The sequence below is a fragment of the Artemia franciscana genome, chromosome 1, assembly GCF_032884065.1.
Source record: "Artemia franciscana chromosome 1, ASM3288406v1, whole genome shotgun sequence".
Classification (NCBI taxonomy): Eukaryota; Metazoa; Arthropoda; class Branchiopoda; order Anostraca; family Artemiidae; genus Artemia; species Artemia franciscana.
In genome coordinates this window covers 5,829,248-5,849,837 of record NC_088863.1, presented here as the reverse complement: position 1 = coordinate 5,849,837, position 20,590 = coordinate 5,829,248, and the positions used below count along the sequence as shown (strand labels likewise).

The following is a 20,590-nucleotide window of genomic DNA, read 5'->3' as shown; positions in this document are numbered from 1 at the left end:
ATACTTCTCCTACTACCACAGCACCTACTATGATACTTGCACAAATAATGCTAAGTCTACTATATTAAAAATTTGGGAGAAAATTGATGGCTAATCTGAAATAAAAAAAAGATACTATTTACATTTAGATTGTCCAAATATCTGAAGAATTGACATGTGAATTAAGTCCTAATTCTCAGAGAATACTTAAAGGGGATGATCGATTGACCAAAAAAAAAATATGTACAAACTGCAAATAAAACTCCTTCCACTGCTACATTTACTAGCTCTACTACACTATTGCTATTTCTCCAATTGCTCTTTCTATTGCAACTGCTTCTAAGTCATAGAACAATAAGATAAAAATTTTCAAAAGGATATCAATAAAAAGTTTATCAGACAAACATGTCTACGACATAATAACAGTGGCTAATTGCATTAAGTTGAGCACGAATACTACTGCTGTAACTACTTTTACAATTATAGCTCAGGATATTTAGGTGAAATATTTAGGGAACTCTGAGAGGGGCGGGTAAACTGAATCACAACACACAACCAGCATTCAAGTTGTTAAAGGGGCATATCAGCACTTTTAGAAGCAGTTTATTGTTTAAAATTAAAACTCACGAGGGTTGTTTTTGGGGAATTTTGAACTAACCAAAAGAACATATTTATATCATAATACCACTGCTTCTACTCTTGCAGCTACTGCTATTCTTGCTACTACTGCTACAAAAGTAAAGTCTACAAAAGTTAATTCTAATACTGCTACTGTTATTACTACAACTAATTGTAGTACTGTAAGCAAAGGATATTAAGAAAAAAGTTTTGGGAAATATTGAATTTTTATTGATTTCAAAAACGATAAACACTACGCATACATAGGCTGTCCAGAGTACGTATCAGAAACGCTTCAGGAATGGTCTCTGGTATTAAGTAAAAACTTTTATTGTCTATTGAAAGAGATGTTGAAAAAAACCAAAGATGCTTTATGTATATTGCTACTAATGCTACTATTGATGCTATAACTATTACTGCTAAACAAGCTAAGAGTATTAAGGTGAAACTTTCAAGAAATATTAAAATTATGTATTCAAATCAAAACGAACTATGATCATGTAGATTGTCAAAAGGGCTACAAAGCAATATCACGATAACAGCTTACTTTATTAAGTTAGACCTTTCAAGGTAAGTTTCTGTAGATTTTCAACTAGCCAGAAGACACTGTTTGTCTAATTTGATACGGTCTCTGTAGTTAGAGTAACTAAAAGAGCTAATTTCATTAAATTGAGACTTTTAGGAAAGGTTTAGCGAGGTTTTCAATTAAACGGAAAAGGTATATGTATGCAGGTAATTAAAGTGGGGATAAGCAATATATGACATCTAAGAACATCGACAGTGCTGTTCTCTACTGGGTAGTAATATCATTTATATTTTAAAGGAGCTAATCTGGTTTGAAATTAATAGTTCTACTACCCACTTTAAGAGTCAAACGTGATTGGAGGGCTATTATCCCTACTCTTTAGCTTATAATTCTCCAAACACTTCCAAATAAAATTTTAAGACAACCAGTTTGTTCAGCAGAGCTGAATGGTCTAGTAACTGTATTTCTAGAGTAATTCGGTAGGTTAACTCCCACGTTATTTATTTTTCCCATTATGCTTGAAAATTAAATTTTACTTTAAAATAAAATCTATAGCAACTGGTTATATGCTGGATGCCAATAAAACATCTCAGCAACACACCCAGAAGGACTGAGGGGTTCAAACTTCTGGAACTAATTCTACTGCTACTTTGGCTCTTAAGATATAACTAAATGAAATAGCGCAAGCATATCTAGGCTGTCTAGGAATATAGAAACTATTTTTGGGAAATTGTATTAAGTTATATTTATTAGGTCAGCTAGAGGATGTATTTGACTAAATTAAACACTACTGTTTGGGTTTCGATCTTCAGAAGGATCTTGATGTTAAAATTTTTTTTAAAAGTTTCTCCAGCATACAAAGAGCAGGCCGAAATATAGGAAAACCAAAAAGTTCCAAATATTATTTTGTTTTTCCCTGAAAAAAACTATGTCTGCAAAACGAACCAAAATCAATTAAATTATTTTTCCCTAGAGTAAGTTTTTCAAAAAGCAAATAAGCCTTTTAAAATGGAATAAAATAATCTACCTAACATAAAACTAGCACAAATCAGCTTTAGTAAATAAGTGAAACCTATAACTAACAGAAATTGCAAAAAAAACGTGTCAAACTCAAAACTCCTTAACATGAATAGGGCTCAAAGTCCCTACACTTTCTAAGAGCCAGAGCTTAATTTACACTTTACTCAAAAGTACAAATAAATTTCCAATGTCAGTTTTACATACATATGCTAAAATTTATTCCATAAAATCTTCATTAATTTTGTATTTTTAAAGATTAAAAAGTAAAAACATTCACAGAAAACTCAGGAAAGTGCAAGTTATGTTCTGGTTTGTATAAAGCATAAGCGTTTTGAGGCCTACTTACGTTAATATTTGCTCATTTTAAGCTTGAATCGGTTATTGATTGTGATTACTATTCGTTTTGGGTTTCAGTTATTTATCGAAGCTGATTTAGGATAGTTTTATGCCTGGTAGATTGTTTTATTCAATTTTTACTCCTTTTTGGTTTAATGTAGTTTTTTTTACTTAAAAAAAAATTGTGGTAAAAGTTTTTTCAATTAATTCCTTGATACCTTCCCCTTAATACTGTTTGGATCTACATGTTGCTTCATACATGTTGCTGCATTAGTAGCAGTACGTGTAGAGCACCTTTGGCTTATACAATATCCCTTTCTATACACCCTGATAGTTTAAACTTAGTACCAATAAATGTTCCTGAAGCTTGCCTGAAACTTCCTCCTGATAACCTGTGTGGGTATAGTGTGTTTCAATTTGATTTCATATAGTTTCAATTTCAATGTATTGAAAACTTTTCACCCTAATACCCTTAGTTTTAATAGCAGCAGCAGTAGTAGAGCAGTAAAAAAAATTACCACTAGACTTATCTTTAGTGGCAGTAATAGCATTATTATAAGTAGTAGTAGTAATGGAAGTAGTAGTAGTATGAGTAGAAGAAATAGCATTAGGATACAAACTATTTTTTTTTGGTTAGTTCAACGTCTCCCACAAGAAGCTCTGTTGGTTTTAACTTCACACATTAAAATGTTTACAAGATAATACTGGTCCACCCTTTTGACAACATGCATAAAGGTGGCGTGTCTTGACTCAGTTCACGTTCCTCCTCTAAATTCTATGGAAATTTCACCTTCATACCGGTAGGCATACTCGTAACAATAGTCACAGTAGTAATATTTGTATTACTAGTAGTAGTATTAATGGTAATACCGGTAGTACTAGTAGCAGCAGTAGTATAAATGTATTTGCTTTTGGTCAGTAGAACATCCCCCTCTTCAAGTTCTAGAAGTTTCATTTTAATACAATTAGCAATTGCTATGATCCTCCTAAAATGTCCTTTTGATAACCTATATCCGTCATAAAATATCCTTCTCGACACTTTTAGCCTTACAAGTATATGCAGTAGAAGATATAGCTGAAGTAGTAGTATTAGTAGTAGTAGTAGTAGGAGTGGTAGTAGTGACAGTTTTAATAGCAGTAGTAGTAGTAAAAGTAACAGTGATAGTAGTACTAATAGTAGCGTATACGTTTTGCCTCTGGATCAGATGATATTTCCCTTTAAGGTTTCTCAGAAAGCTCTAACTTAACAGCCAAACCAACTCTTGACATGCACTCTTTTGAAAATGTACATAAACGTAACAGTTTTTGATTAAGTTCAAATTTCCCTTTAATAATTTAAATTTAATAGTGTATTATAGTAGTATTAATGTATTATAGTAGTGTATTGTAGTAGTGTAGCCTGCAAATATTGCCTTTTTGGTCATGTCTCTCATCATATCCTGTAAGTTAAAAATATGTATACTCCGTCATTCCTGAGTTACGCCTATTTGCATTCCATATACACAATAAATGTTTTGGTTTAGTCCAACACTACCTAAGTGGAGCCTTAAAGGCTCACCTAATTGCCCTTCGTCGTTTTGGAAAGCTAAGTTAAAACAACCATGTCTTTCTCAATAACATTTACTATTAGTAAAAATAAATGAATTACCTAACTTACAGCCTTTGCTCCTTTGGGAAGGGTAATCCCCAGAGACATAATTACTGGAAGTTTCAACAATGCTGAACAAAATAAATCTCTTAAAATTTTGATCTGATGCTTTTTTTGGGAATGATAGGCCTGGGGGAGGGGTGGATTAACTTCCATTAAATTTTGACTCTTAATACGGGAACTAGAAATTCTGAATTGCTATCAAATGAGCCCCATCGGATCTGAGCCAAACGTTCTATAAAATTTTATATGCTGTAGAACTATCTATTTTGAATCCAATGAGCCCACTCCCAAATTTAAACAACCGCCGTTTCTATTAAAACCTTATTGCATCTGGAGCAGACTTGTTAATCCTTGTCCTGAGGACTCTCGGGGTGTCACACTTAAAGGTATTACGTCCCAACCTTTCAAATACGATAAGCAAAATGACTAGCTCTACATTTTAATTGTATATGTTAGGAAAAACGATACGCGTTGTAGGCTGGATACACTCCAACCAATTTTGACTATTAAAAAGGGTGCTACGTCTTTCAAATTTCAATTTAACAAGCCCTTTTCCTAATTCCTAAGACTCATTTGGTTATACAACGTGCCCTGGTCTAGAAAAACAAAAAAAGCCAATGTCATACGTTTTGCATTCATCGCTCTTTACTTAGGCAGTGCCTTTGCCCTGTCTATGATAGTAGGGATATTATTACAGAAAGAGCTATGTTTTATTTTATTTAAAATGATTTTCCTCAATCAGAAAATTATATTTACTGTATATCTTCTTATTATCCAATGATTCCATTTCTATTATAATTGCAGATTTGTATGGTGTATGAATATCCACTTTCAAAGTTCTTGAAAAAAATGTAAATCGGATCTTAAAATTATAGCTCTTAGGGAATAAAGGTTTCTGAAAAATCAGAAAAAATTTGACTGGACCAAACGTTGCAAAATAAAACATTTTGCAATTTTGCCATTAACTAGGCCTATCTGTACTTTTTACGATAAGGCCCTCGTGTTTTGTTGCTGATTCAGAACTTTCAGAAGCAGCATATGCTCATGGATATAAACGTGGAACATATTAGGAAGTGTAATGGACCCTTCTCGTTAGCGTTTTTTTTTGTATTAAAAAAATCATGGATTAATCTAAAAAAGCATATCCTGGAATTAAAGAGAAATTTTTAAAGTTAAAAGGAGTAACAGTTTTGAAGTTACTAAAAATATTCTATTTTTTCTGTTTTTATTTGGAGGAGCAACTGATCCACCCATTACTACCCTTAAATGAGGATAATACTAATAGAACTTCTTACAGCAGAAGAAGTCCGAGCTGAGGTGTTCAAAATATGAGCAGATGAAAAATGAGAGATTTTAAGTGGTGGTTATAGTTAGAAATGACATGATTACTTTTGGTATTTGCAGTTTTTTTAAAAGTTTTCATTTTCTCGTGTTTCCTCTGCAATTTTAATAGGACTATTCGTGATTGGGGTCTTTTCAATAGAAATCCCTCTTTGGAATTGTGGCCATAGCACTTGAATTGTTTTCGGTTAAGGTGGCACTATTGGTTACGATGACTGATTATTCAAAATCATAAATTTGTTGTATTTTTTGAATCGTTTTATAAAGTTAAATAATCTGAACTTAATGCCCGGTTAATCACTACTAACTTTTCTTCAAGAGATTCTTGAACTATTATTTTCAGAAAAATATGAAATTTAGTTCTATTCACAGAGTTAGAGGAGAGGTATAAGAAGATAGGATCTGTGGGCCCCCGCAAAGACATAGCCAGCAATATATTCGCCGTACAAGAAGATATAGCTATAATAATGTGGGTACAGAGTTGCCAACTAAAGTAGAAGTTTTTCAAGCATTTAAATTGTTTAAAAACCACAAAAGTCCTTGAATAGAAGATGTACCTGCTGAGTTGCTGAATCTTTGCCTGATTCAGCAACAGATGTTCTCCATGAATTTGTTACAAATGTCTGAAACAATGGATATATTCTTAATGTTTTTTGTACTTAATTTTAAACAAAATATAAACCATTAAAAATATAAATCACTACGATAAGCAACAATAATTTTTAACATTAATTTTCAAAATTAATTAGCCCTAGTACTTGAATTGTTTTCAGTCAAGCTGGCACTAATGGTTACGATGACTGATTTTTCAAAATCATAAATTTGTTGTTTTTCTCCATGAATTTGTTACAAATGTCTGAAGCAATGGATATATTTTTAATGTTTTTTGTATTTAATTTTAAACAAAATATAAACCATTAAAGATATAAATCCCTAAAATAGGCAACATTAATTTAATTTCTTCTAACACTTAGTGATTATCTAACCAACATTCATAGAAACATACTTAGCTAGTAAACCATATAAAAAAATAATCCCCTCCTCCCGAACAACTCTCAGGAGAACAACCACCATCAAATTAAACTGCAGACACTCGCACTCTTTCACCAATTCCTCCCCAAGCTCTAAAACCTGCTTTCATCCCCCCTTAGTAAAAGTGGAAGACAACAATAATTTGCCCCATTTTCAAAAGGGAAAACCAATTGGAATATAAAGCCTCCCTTTGAAAAACCCTGTGTAATCTCAATCACTGTGAAGATGCTTAAATAATAATCATGTTGATTACGTCTAGTTGTAGATACAACTTGTCTCAATGATAAACTAAACAGAATAACTCCCAAGAGTAATTTGAAGTCGAGTATCCTCAGTACAAAACATCTTTCTTTACCTGAACAACCTCCTCTGGAAGTACAGCAAAATCTCAAAACACAAAAAGTGCCGAGCTTATGAATCCATATTAATCTCCATTCTTTTCTATGAGTATGGTCACTAAGGGTAGTGGAAGGATTGACGTTCGTCATTATCCATTCCAAATTTTTATGATGTATATTAGGCATTGGCCTCTTAGACAGAGTCCTGAACAGAGAGCTGGGGGAATAGATGGGAATATCTTACATATGTCTGATTTTGTCATAATGAAGAATCTGAGGTGGCTTGGCAACACAAAACATATATCAAAAGAGCTAATATGCAAAACATTACTCAATACCAACAACTAAAGTATGAAAAGGAAGAATATTTCTTTATCCTATAGCCTTTTATTAAAGTACTTACTCGTAGACGGGGTTCCCAATTTGCAGTTGCTAAAACCTGAATGCAAGTATCTGCCTCAATTATTACCCGATTATTTAGCTGTAATTCATATTTTTGCCAAGGATCAGTGTCTTGCAAAGTTGTGCAATTAAAATCCGTTTTCATTGTGGGGCTAGTGATTTGATTTCATTACTGGTCAGATTTCCAAATTATACCATATTTTTAAAGTGCATCTACCCCTAGTATGCATGGAAATTTATACTATTCGTATATTTATTAATTGTATTTTGTATATTTAACGGTAGTTTCAACTAGAAGCAATCAATTAGACAAGGTAAATTTTGAAGACACTATGCTAAATCAACGAATTATGGAAACAATTTGTAGAATAATCAAATTCGCAACATTGAAGACTGTGTAAGGGTCTAATGCGACTAGCAGCCTTTTTGACCCTCAAAGGCTGGGCTCTCCGTTCAAAACCACCCCATGATCTTTTCCTGATATTTAGTTTGGGTAAAATAAGTTTGGCTTAGGATCTTGCCATGACTCTTCGGCTACATTTGCCTTATCCATTCTTTGGTTTTTGGGAATGAATCCTCTGACAAAATTTCTTCCAACTATTCCAGTTGTTTGATTGCTGTTTGGTCCTGGGATGTCTCTATTAGGGCGAAATTGTCTCAAAAATCATCCTTTGCTCCTTCTTTGAGGAGAATCTTTGGATTGTTATTCACTGGGTCCGAAATAAGGATGATTGTCCTAACTTTGGGACCCTTATCATCTGTAACCTATGTCTCCGTCACGAATCCTGGTGCTACATTCAGAAGCATAATGCTTAGAATTTCCGCAGTAAAAGCAGGTGATCTCCAGTATTTTCAGATTTGTTTGTTGGCTTCCTCTTTGCCATTCCTTATGATACCGCTTTCCATCGCCATTTATATCCTCTACTCTGGGCCACAAAAGGCTTCTAGACCTGTCTCGCTGAGTTTCCTTCAAAAATCTTACTCGCTTCCTACCCCAGTCATTGTTATGCTCTCCTTCTGTTATATTGGTCCATATTTTTCATTTTTTCATCTATTTGTATCTCTGTTTCTACGAGCATTATGTTTTCTTCTAGTGAATCTGGTTCTCAAGAAAGTAAAAGCCTAATTAAGTGTTTGGGTAATCCCTACGTAAATGTGTATGATTGCACTATTTGGAATGTTTCATCCGCGCCAGTTTTTCCAACCTGTAGCCATACCGCTCTACAAATTGTGTCAGCTTACTCGTAAATGCTCAGGGAGCTATCAAATGTAACTACTTCAGTATTTGTTTTTTAGTCGAACTTATTTTAATGAGCCTAGTTTTAAGAGCATCTATCAAATTGTCCATATAATCATATGTAGATTCCATGTATCTAACAGAATCAAAATATTACAAGGCATTTCCGTCTTTTTTTCCTGCTCTTCCGTCAAAGACATGACGGAAAAGACCTAGCTCTTGGATGTCCTTTTTGAGACTCAGTACCACTGCCATCAGTGTCATGCTTTGTGTCACTCGGTTTGCTGCAACTGAAGACTGTACTAGCTTTACCTTTAGCTGTCTGAAGTGTATCTTTCTTGGGGGTCCTTATCTCTCGTTTAGGCAAGCCCACAGATTTCAAAACACCCAGCTCTTGCAGCTGCAAGGGTTATATCGGCAACACCACAGTCAAGCCCAAATACCTAGGATAGCATGTGCTGGGTCCTGACTGAGTTCAAAATAAGGATTTCCGAGGTTTTCTCTCAACTACTGACTTGACTGAATATGCTGGGCAAGCAAGAGACAACCAATAATTCTCATAAGAACGGCTAGCAAAACTTAAAACAATTAAACCACACTTACTTAAGACTTATGCTATATCCTTTTCTCACAGTGTAGATACAAATAGTTAGAAGACAAAAGACTTAATACCAAGAGAGCCAAGGCTAGAAAACTTTACCTTTTATAATTTTACAAAACAATATTTTCCCAGCTAGTAACTTTTCTGTGGTTAACCAACGTGAGCAGAACAGGCTAAAACTTGATAAAGATTTTCGAATTGGATTTAATTGGATTTTTGAAAAAAAAACATTATTTAACATTTAATCAATAATAATTTACATTCATTTAGTTATACTTATTGCAAAGTGCAAGCAAAGACATACCAGTTTCTAGTGCCATACCACTAATAACAATCATCGATTTTATGCTTGAGTGAAATGAAAGTCAAATAAAATTGACTAAAATGATTTTTACTGATGACTCTCCTTTTGAACTATAGCACCTCTAGTATGATACTTTGTTTGTTTCATTTCTGTTTTTATCTTTCTTTCTAATCTGATTTTATTATATTAGATTTCAAAAAACAAACTACCAGCAACCGCGAAAGACTTTCGCACAACCCTGATGAAAATCTAATCTCGTTTAATTTTTGTATTTAGTTTTTTTCTTGATTTTACCTTTTTGCAAATCCAATTTTTTATATGTAATAATTAAAGCTAAAAGAACAAACCAGCGTGAAAGGTCTCTGCTAAAATTAAATCGTCTCTTATGAAGTTTATTTTTTGTTTTATATTATTTTATCTTTGCTTCAAGTCAGCCTGTATTTCACTACTAAACAAAGAGGATCCTAGCAACAAGTACGAAAGGTCAAAACATATCTTCAAAACAATCTAGCCCCCTTTTATATATTTTAGGTTGTCTTTTTAGGCTTATTTTGTCTTTTAGATGTCACCTCTAAAACTAGTAATTTTCATATTTTATGTTTTTACTTTTCTTTGAATGAATAATATTTTGTGCTCCCTATACCATAATTTCAACTGAATGTTTTAAATTCACATCTCAAGTATAAACCTTGATATCTCTTTAATTACTAATATTGTATCTTAGTGAGAGCCTCCAATGAGACACTCATATCCTTATTATTAAGCATCTTGTGATTCCTCAGACTCATAAAGTATGGCTGTACGTAGAACCCAGAGGTATAAGCCTCTGAGAATACCAAAATTAACCTTAGTAATAAGTTTACACTGAACAGTCCATATATATTTTTTTTACAAAAGCGTATATTTTTGGATTTTAAAAAATAAATTTTTTTAATGAAATTCAAGTAAAGAAGCTACTCTTATAGAGACTACTAGCGACTGTGAGACCTATACCGCGAAGATGTATTAACTGAAGTAGAAAAAACTGTACAAAAAAATTAGTCGAGATAACATGGAATTCAAGGATCACGATTATAATTTTTCTATTCAAATTTTTGGACAAGAAACTCACTCTGTGCCACCCTACTGATACTACTACTAACGATTCACCACATCACCAAGCCACCTGAGGCCATCACAGCTACGTATGCTGCTTCTCCATCCAAGGATATTCAAAGTTTCTCTCTTTACACCCTTCAAGTCTCCATTTCCATTAAATATTTCTTTATGACATCTTCCCACCCCAACTGTGGACTTTTAAAAAATATTTTGAGGCTTGGCTATTCTACTTTTAACGTCTTCATTGCTCCAATTGTCTTTTCTAATAATACTAGTAAGGTAATTGTCCATTTGATCAATCTTTTCGTTAGCCAGTGTAACTGTTTTACCTTCACTTATTCCTGTCCTTTGTTACTTAGTCTTCTTAGAATTTCTTTTCAAGCTTGTTCAAGTACCCTATGCTCGCAATAACTGTAAAATTTCATTCATTTTACAAAAACTTCATCTAGGATAATTAAATCATCAGCATAATCTAATTCTAGGATAGTTTTTCCTCAACATTTCATTCCAAGCTCTCCTTTCGCCTTTTCTGTGCTCCTAAAGGCAAAGTTCAAGAAAATGATCCATATAAAGGGGGAAAGAACACAACCCCGTCTAACTTCTGATTTAATACGAAAACAGAAGCTAACCTCATGTCTTGCCTAAACCACTATAGTGTTATTCTCGTACATTGCAATAATCACAGTAATGTATTTCTCTAGTTTACTATACAGGGAGAAGACCTTCACTAAAGCTCTTTTATGAACAGATTCGAACGCCTGCTAATAACCTCTAAGACTGAGGAGCCAAAGGTGTTGGATAAGTCTGGCACTTCTCCATTGTTAACCTAAGAGTGAAACTTTGGTCTAAACATCCCCTACCCTTTTTAAATCCACACTATTATTCATATACAGCTTTATCTACAAAATTTATCAGTGTAGAAAGTATCATGTTAATAAGTAATTTGCTACTTAAGGAGACAATGCTAATGCCTCAATAATTACAGCACTTACTCTTATCATTTTTCTTATACCACTTACAGTGGTTTAGTTAGGGCTTTTATAAAATCACTTGGTACTTCCTCTTTTTAAAAACTATATTCATAATCATTAGTAACTTATTTCTAACCTCAGAGCTACTATATTTAAGAAACATCTTGACCATTCTAAGAAAAGTTCCTTCACATTCAATGCATCACAAATCTTTCCATTTCCTTATATATCTTTTCCTATAGTTCTGTCAAGGCTTATTAAATTCTCAAACTGTTGTACCCATCCCTCTTTAGCTTTTTCCTTGTCACTAATTGTTGTCCTATTCCTATCATTATATATAACAAACAACAAAATAAACTTTATTTCTGGTGCAAAAAGAAACCTTTGAATTATCAGACAGTCAAAGGAAAGCTATTTTAGTTGGCACCTAATTAAAAATTCAGAACAAAAGCATAAGCTAAGAAAAAAAAACTTAAACTGCATCAGTCCAATATATGTGAAAAACAGTTTTGTTCTGATTTATCCAAACATCTAACAGTTGAAAAAAGTTTTATACAGAATAAAACAAGCATCTTAATCACTAATACTCAAATCAAAATCGAAATCATCATATACCATACATCAAATTAACACTCAAAAAACCCTTTAATAGTTATTTTACGACTTTCTAACCAAGTTTCTTCCGTCATATCCCAGTTTCTTTAATGAGCTCTGGTCCTTTCCTAACATCCTTGATCCTAAATTTAATAATCCACACTGTTAGTGAGCTTTTACAAAAAAGCAGAACACAATAGACTTTGTAATGAAGGCCTTAAGATATTAGACATTAAAATTAAATTAGACATTATAATTAAATATAATTACAAACCTAAGAAATTCACCATTTGGAAGACAAAAAAACGTATATCTGGGAGTAGGGTAAAACCAAGGAGAAAATGAGGGTGTGGGGGTGGGCATAAAACGTGGAATTGAAGGATGGAGTCACGAATAGGATTTTGAATGGAAAATTATTCAAAGACATTTCTTAATAGTTAAGACTTTTGTTGATACCTGATTATATTATAATTGAATCAACCCTTTCCATTAAAATTTAAAAAACATAAAAAACCCTTAATTTCCATGCTAAAGAATAAAAGATATCAAAAGGTGTGCAGCCTCCCCGCGAATTCTTTATTTTGTAAAATCAATTGATTTTTCTCAGCAAGGTTAAACTTGAAAGTCTTGGTTAAAAAGACACAAATCTCTTAGCTTTTCCATGAATCAAAACTGTCTTTTCACTTTTTAGTATGCTGGCACCTAAATCCAAAATTTCGATAAAGAATACAGTATACCAAACCAGTGCCTTAAAAACCATTTTTAACTGCAGATACTGATGAAAGTTAGAAATCAAAGACTTCCATCTAGAAATTATTTCTGTATCGATTACCGAAGATTAACTAGCAGTAATTTGAGCCAATCGAGTTTCTCATAGTTTTTTATTTTTCTGAAATATTTTTGAAAAAATCTGTTTGGCACAAAGTAGCTGAGGCTGAATGCTAGTATTAGCGACGTCTTATTATGAATGAGTCTTTGCTCTCTTTCAATGAAAATTTTTAAGTTTGTTTTTAAGATTTCAATGGTATTGAAAACAATCCTTCAAAAGGGCATTATTAAAAAATTATTAGCGTTTCTACTAGGCAAGCCAATAGTAAAATTATTGTCTAAATGTTTCTCGTGTAATGCTTTCGTCATTGTTTCAAAATGAAGTAAATTTAGTTGAATTATAAAAACATAACACGATGAAACAATTTTTTTTACTATAAGATGAGAAACTAGGTATTTGAAACTTTGAAAGGAAAAAAGGAAATGGAAAAAAATTTGAAAGGAAAAAAGAAACTACTCTAGACAAAAAACAATATTTAAAAAAAGGGAAATACTCATTAGTGTTAATGGATATATTACCCCATATCAATACACCTTTTGCCCATTAATGGTTAGAATGAAGCCTTTTTTCTGAGTCTACACTATTTTTAAAATAGGCAAATGAAAACTTTGGCCTCAACAGTAAAAATATAGTATGTCCCTGACTTGTGTAAATTATATTTAAATTTCAGAGTAGATGGAGAATATTCTCTTTTAGATCACATATGATTTTATTTCCTTGGACAACATACAAAAACGGTTCAGAAGACAGATCCAGTTATTCCAGAATTACACCACGAAAAAAACAGAAAATAAATACAAGGACATATCTCTCCATATTCGACCTTTGTATTCAAGAATTTTTGCATACAATCAAATAGCTGTTTTAGACATAGATATGGAGTTTAGATGTTCTTTCGAAAATCTGTATAAGCAGTTTGAAAAGTTCAACTCCCATCAAATTCTAGCGATGGCTTATGACCAGTCTCCCTGGTACAGATACGCATTTAAAAATTACAGAAAACAGAACAACGGTACACTAATTGGTGAACCATATCCAGGCTATCAAGTGAGTATATTTGATTAGCTTATAGTACTATAGCTAACTCATAACTTCTACGAATTCGTGTCTATAGTGCACTAAGAATACTTTTTACTCTAATTCAATAGCTTGTTTGTTTAAGTAGTTGTTCTTAGGTAATTATTAAATATAAAAAAAAGTTTTGTTAAACTTAAAGTAAGGAGTGACATTAAAAAATTATACAAATGAAAATTATTACGTATATGAAAGGGGGTGTCCCCTCCTGAAAGCCTCTCTGTTTACGCTGAAGTTTGACTCTTTCTCACAACTCTTTATTGAACAATAAGAACATTTACATACCACACCAACTGCAGACGACCTACTGATTGCTTAACCCTAGACGGTTGGCCAAAAATGACAATCTTCGGCAATCTGTCATCCTTCATCTGCAAAACATGCCTAAGCCATCTCAACATATCTCTCATTTTGGCCCATGAGAGTGGGATTGAACGGCGCTTTCTGTTGTTAAAAGTAGTGGTAGTAGTATAGCAAATATTTGAAAACAAACAAAACCCTAGGAATATTACACTTTTCATTATTATTAGTAGTAGGTGTACTGTAGAAGTCATGTTAGGATAAAAAAATATTTCACGAAACAAGACTTTTGTTTAACCAAAATCAATAAAAGGCAAAAAACAATGTTACACGTTTTAAAGCTGTAACTTTCTTTAAGATATACGTATATTATTGTATTTTTATTACTTTCATTGTAATTACTTTCATTCAATGAAAAATAAAAAAGAAGCTATTTTTGAACTTTCATTCAAAAATAACATTTTCGCTGCATAGCAATACAAAAATTAAAAGAATAAGTGCGTTTCCTGTGGTATTTTTGTGGTATTTTGTTGATTCAATTGCAAAAAAAGAAGTTTTTCAATGAAAATTCAAACAAAACTGTTTTTGTGATAGTTTGATTGAAAAGAAACACTTTTTCTGCAAATAAAAATGTTGATGTGGTTGGCTAAGTGGTTTGTTCCTGGCTAAGGGGTTGGTACGCTTGACTATAAATCTTTTGTCCGAGAGGCGCGGGCTCGAATACTGTCTTGCCTAAAATACCAAAATACCAGAAAATACATTTTTCTGACTGACAGTTACAAATTTCAGTCATAGAATGAAGATTTTTGAAGTTTTATTTATTTCATTGCGTAATGGCAATTATCAACTATAAGCTCCCAAAATAGCTTAAATTTGGAAGGAACTAAAAAGTCAAGTATGACCAATGGAGGTCGCATGAGACTAAAGGAAGTTGGATGGGAAAGAGAAATCCGAAGGGTACTTATTAAAAGTCAAACATAACTGAAAAATTTCAGAAAGTTTCAAACCAAGTCGGAAAGGATTAGAGAAAATTGGAATGGTCCACAGAAAGTTGAAATGGATGGAAACAATTTGAAGGTGTGTCTCACTCTTTACAAAAATTATACAGATTTTTTCAGACTAGAAAATTTTATCAGTTAACTATTAACTTAATGTGTTTTACATATTTGGAGTCAAGGAAAAAATTGTTTGTGTGCAGTGATAATACAATTTCCTTTTATGAGTTTTTGTTACTATTAGTACGATCCACTGCTTTCTTAGAGCTCCTTAGCTTGAACTCTTAGAAAATAGACATAAGATCCAACATATTCATTAAGACACTGGCAGAACAAAATTAAAAATAGCTCTTGCTTCTTCCCTCCTTACAAGTTCCTATACTCTGCTCGTAATACTTCCACCTCTTCGTATTTTGTGCCAGTAGGCATATGAATATAATTTCTTAGGCAACATATAATAAAACATTATGCAATAAATTAATGAGCTAGTATATTGCAGCATCTATATTCAGATTCGGTTCAAATAAAGAAAGGTATGATATATAATTCCCCCCCCCCTGTTCAGATTCTTTTCCATGTATCTCTGAAAGTTCACAAAAAGCAAGAAAACTGTAAAATTAACGTGTTATTTTGAGGGATTTCCGGTCCTTCGTAATAGTATATACACAAACACGCAGTTTACAGTGTAAAATTATATAATGTACTATCTGTAAAAAAAGTTTCCTGATATTGAGAAAAATTTTCTTAGTTAAATGAATCCATAAAATAAATGTCGTCATTAGTATTTAATTTGCACAAACTACATTACGGAAGAATACATCATCGCCTGTTATTATGACGAGCACTACGAATAATTTGATACCGATTGGATATCTAAGAATTTTTATATAGTAACAATTTGGTCTTCTCTCGGACATAATAATGTTAACTTGACAAGGTGTGTTTCACTTTGGCTTCTGTGTTAGCACTAGTACTCCTAATTTCGATTAACCTGAGCGTTTTTTGTATTTTCTAAGACTATTGGTTTTATGCAATCGACCTTGTGAAAAAAAAAAAACAAACACACATCCTTGATCTTTTTTCTTAAAAAAATGTAAAATTCCACACTGGTGACCATAGGAAATTAAAACCAAAGCAATAAGTCTCTTTGATATATTGAAATTGATGGTTTCACTTTTAACAAAGATCATTTGCTTTTTGGCTTTTTCTAATTGTCGAAAACTGGGAAAATTTTACCGGCTCTATAATCTTGATAGGTAACTTTATGCTAGGTGAATGTTATATATCGGGAATAGTCACAAAATCCTATTCTTTGGACGCTTGAATTTATATCGAAACTTCTTTTTTAGAGTTTCGGTTACTATTATATTGTGTTACTCCTTACTTAAAGCTCTTTTGCATAACATACTAAAATGGCATAGCAATTTATAAAAGGTAAAAGCCGTTTGTCATGTTTGAAGCTACATATTTTTGGTTTACTTAGAAATGGAACAAAAAAAAGAAAGAATAAAAATTAGAGTACACTAGAGAACCTACTTTTTTGAATAACATAACATACAAAAACACAAGTGATATATCGGTTATAACATACAAATAAAATACTGAAATAGAGTAACCTACTAACATTAAATAGTATACTGCAGGATTGAGGCTCTTTGACTTGTCACTATTAGACAAAAAGGGAACCTGACGTTCCTCAGCCGCTAATAATGACTCACTTAACCCAAGAGCAGAAACTAGGAGTTTGTCACTAGCCCACAGGAGTTATACGTAAGGGAAATTTTACGACACGAAAAATTCAGATCGGCTAATTTTTATCAGTAGTCGCAAACGTATTCCAGGACAAAGTTAATGCAAGTATATTGGGTATGGCAAAAGTTTCGTAAACACAGGCAAGAAAACGCCTGCTATCGCCGGCTTTGCAAAAGATTGGATTACCAATGAACATTTCCAATTTTATTCTTTACGCGTGTGCTGAGGACTTTCCCCGTCCACTGAACGGTATCTTTTCAAGTACGGGCAAAAAAACCTTGTTATAGCAGGCCCTACAGAGGATTCATATACAAATAAACATTTCAAATTTTCTCGTTTGCGTGTGTGCTGAAGACTACATAAGTAGATAAGTGAACATTCTAATTTCCCCGTTCAATGCAGTTAATATTAACTAGTGGTGTTTGCCGAAAGCATGAGCCCCACTCTTCGACCCTTAAAACTCTAAACCATTTTTTTGCATATTCTCTAATAAGCATCCCTCTTTACATCCTCCTCTGTTCGAAAAATCCCTCCTTACATCCTCCCATGGAGATTCCATTTCCTTTAAATCTTTTTTTATGATTTCTTCTTTTTCAAAAGAGGATTTCATTTTCAAAAGAAATTTAAAAAAGAATTTTGTTCAAAAATTCGATTAAATTCCATTCGAAATACTGTATCAAGTTTTATCTGGTTCGGCACACGTCAAGTAGCCACGAAAAGAAGCTGGCTGGGAAAAAGTGTTATTTGGAAAAGTATAAAAGGTAAAAGTTTCCTAGCTTTGGCTTACTTGGTCTTAAGTCTTTTGTCTTTTAACTATTTGTGTCTATACTGTGAAAAAAAGGATATGGCATAAGTCTTAATTAAGTTTGGCTTATGCGTCTTAGGTATTTTTTGGCGTTTTATAAATGTTAACGGTTGTCTTGTGCTTCCCTTGCATTTTCAGTTAATACAGAAGTTGATAGAGAACCTTAGATTTCCTTAGTTTCAACTCGGTGAGGACAAAGTGCATACTTGCAGAGGCGTTGGGGCTTGAGTGTGGTGTCGTCGATATAACATTTGTGGCTGCTAGTAGTGGGTGTTTGGAAATCGATGGGTTTGGCTTAACGCGCGTTAAGAACCCTGAAAAAGATCCACTTTAGACAGTTGACCGTTGAGCTATTACAGTCTTCATTTGCAGTGACCCTACTGAAAAAAAGGCATTACAGTGGTGGCAGTGGTATTGAGTTTTGGAAAACGATATTGAAGGGCTAGGTCTTGTCCGTCAAGTCTTTGTTGAAGAGCAGGAAAAGGAGATCCTCTCTCAATCCAGTGTTCGAGATTGGACGTAGATAAGTTAATTGAAAGACTCAAGATCTTCAATGAGCTTGCGCAACCATATGACTTTAAGACTAAGAAACAGTGTCTAGAGAGTAGGCTAAGAGTGACTGCCCTGCAATATTTCGATTCTGTTAGAAATTAAATAAAAAAAAGTTTTTTTAACTGAAAGTAAGGAGCGACATTAAAACTTAAAACGCACAGAAATTACTTCGTATATGAAAGAGGCTGCTTCCTCATCAGCACCCCGTTCTTTACGCTAAAGTTTGACTATTTCTCTCAATTCTTCTTTTTAAAACAGTAAAAAACTTTAGCGTAAAGAGCGGGGCGTTGATGAGGAATCAGCCTCTTTCATATACGAAGTAATTTCTTTGCGTTTCAAGTTTCAATGTCGCTCCTTATTTTCAGTTAAAAAAAACTTGTTTTTTCTTATTTAATTTCTGAACATTTTTGAATCAATGCATGTTTTGATTTTGGCTCTCCGCAGAGGAATAATCAAAACAAAATTTGCATATTATTTTTTTTGGCTAAATGGCTTTCTCATAATTTTGTTCGAATGATTTTGAGAAAAAGAGAGCGGGGGACGAAGCCAACTTGCCCTCCGATTTTCTTACTAATTAAAAAGGCAAATAGAACTTTTAATTTTTTACGAAGCTTTTTATTGGTAAAAGATTTAAGTACTTATAAATTAGCTTACGTAAAGAACTTTTGTATTCTCATGTTTTTATTACATATATGAGGGGATTCAGCCCATCGTCAGTACCTCGCTTTTTACACTAAAGCATAAATTTTATCCCAATTCATTAAGAATGAGAGCTGAATCACAAAAGCCGTAGAATAAATAGTTGAAGTTACTAAAAATACTTTAGCATAAAGAGCGAGGTATTAGAAGGAGGTGAACCCCTCATATGGGTAATAATTTCTGTTTGTTTTAAGTTTTATTGCTGTTCCTTACTTCGAACTGAAAATGCTTTTTCATATTTATTTTGTAATTGTTTTTTTTTTTAATAATGCTAGTAAATCCTGCTCTCCCTTCATGGAAATTTTCTTCTCCCATGACCAATTTCTCGATGGAAAGTTCCCCCAGCATATCCTCCTCTTCTCAACCCCTCCCCCAACCAAAAAAAATCCTCCTGAAAACGCCTGTATACTTCCCAATAACCATTACTATATGTAAGCACAGGTCAAAGTTTGTAACTTGTTGCCCCTCCCACGGAGACTGCGGGGGAGTAAGTCGGCCCCAAAGACATAGTTATAAGGTTTTTTGACTATGCTGAATAAAATGACTATCTCAGAATTTTGATCCGTTGACTTTGGGAAAATAATTAGCGTGGGAGGGGGCCTTGGTGCCCTCCAATCTTTTTTGGTCACTTATAAAGGGCACTAGAACTTTTCATTTCCGTTAGAATGAGCCCTCTTGCATCATTCTAGGACAACTGGGTTGATACGATTACCCCAGGGAAAAAAAAACAAAAAAACAAAAAAAAAAATAAATAAATAAACACGCATCCGTGATCTACCTTCTGGCAAAAATTCAAAATTCCACATTTTTGTAGATAGGAGCTCAAAACTTCTACAGTACGGTTCTCTGATACGCTGAATCTGATGGTGTGATTTTCGTTAAGATTCTATGACTTTTAAAGGGTGTTTTTTCCTATTTTCTGAATGAACACAAATTTTCTCAGGCTCGTAACTTTTGATGGGTAAGACTAAACTTGATGAAACTTATATATTTAAAACCAGCATTAAAATGTAATTCTTTTGATGTAGCTATTGGTATCAAAATTCCATTTTTTAGAGTTTTGGTTACTATTGAGTCGGGTCGTTCCTTACTACAGTTTGGCCTTACTACAGTTCGTTACCACGAACTGTTCGATATGGAAAGTGTATACGATTTTACGGACAAATTGATACAAGTAATTAAAGCTAGGTAAATTGAATTAAGTTTGACCGAAAAACTAAAAAGAGAAGTAGTAACATTTGATAGCTCCATTAGTAGTAGGGAGTATGTAGACAAAATTTGTAGTACAATAAGTTTGCAGCTAGGAAAAACTGGAGCAAATGAAAAAATCCAAAAAGTGTAATTACACGCATTTACGTAAGGATTGCCAAAAAAATTAATTAGGCTTTCATTTTCTAAAAAAACAGATTCACTAGAAGAAGCCATAATGCTCGTAGAAATAGAAATACAAATAGATGAAATAATGAAAAAATTGAACAAAAATCGATCAATATAGCAGAATGAGAGCTTAACAAGGATCGAGGTAGGAAGCAGGTA

The 20,590-nt window shown here is 33.1% G+C and overlaps 1 protein-coding gene across 1 annotated transcript in view; it reads left to right on the top strand.

Moving 5' to 3' along the window:
• The window catches only part of LOC136024864 (xyloside xylosyltransferase 1-like), a gene marked incomplete in the record, with an annotated part of 85,711 nt that overhangs the window by 33,533 nt on the left and 31,588 nt on the right, over positions 1 to 20,590 (top strand). Inside the window, 1 exon segment of the mRNA XM_065700387.1 lies at positions 13,574 to 13,924. Coding sequence (XP_065556459.1) covers positions 13,574 to 13,924 — 351 coding nt within the window.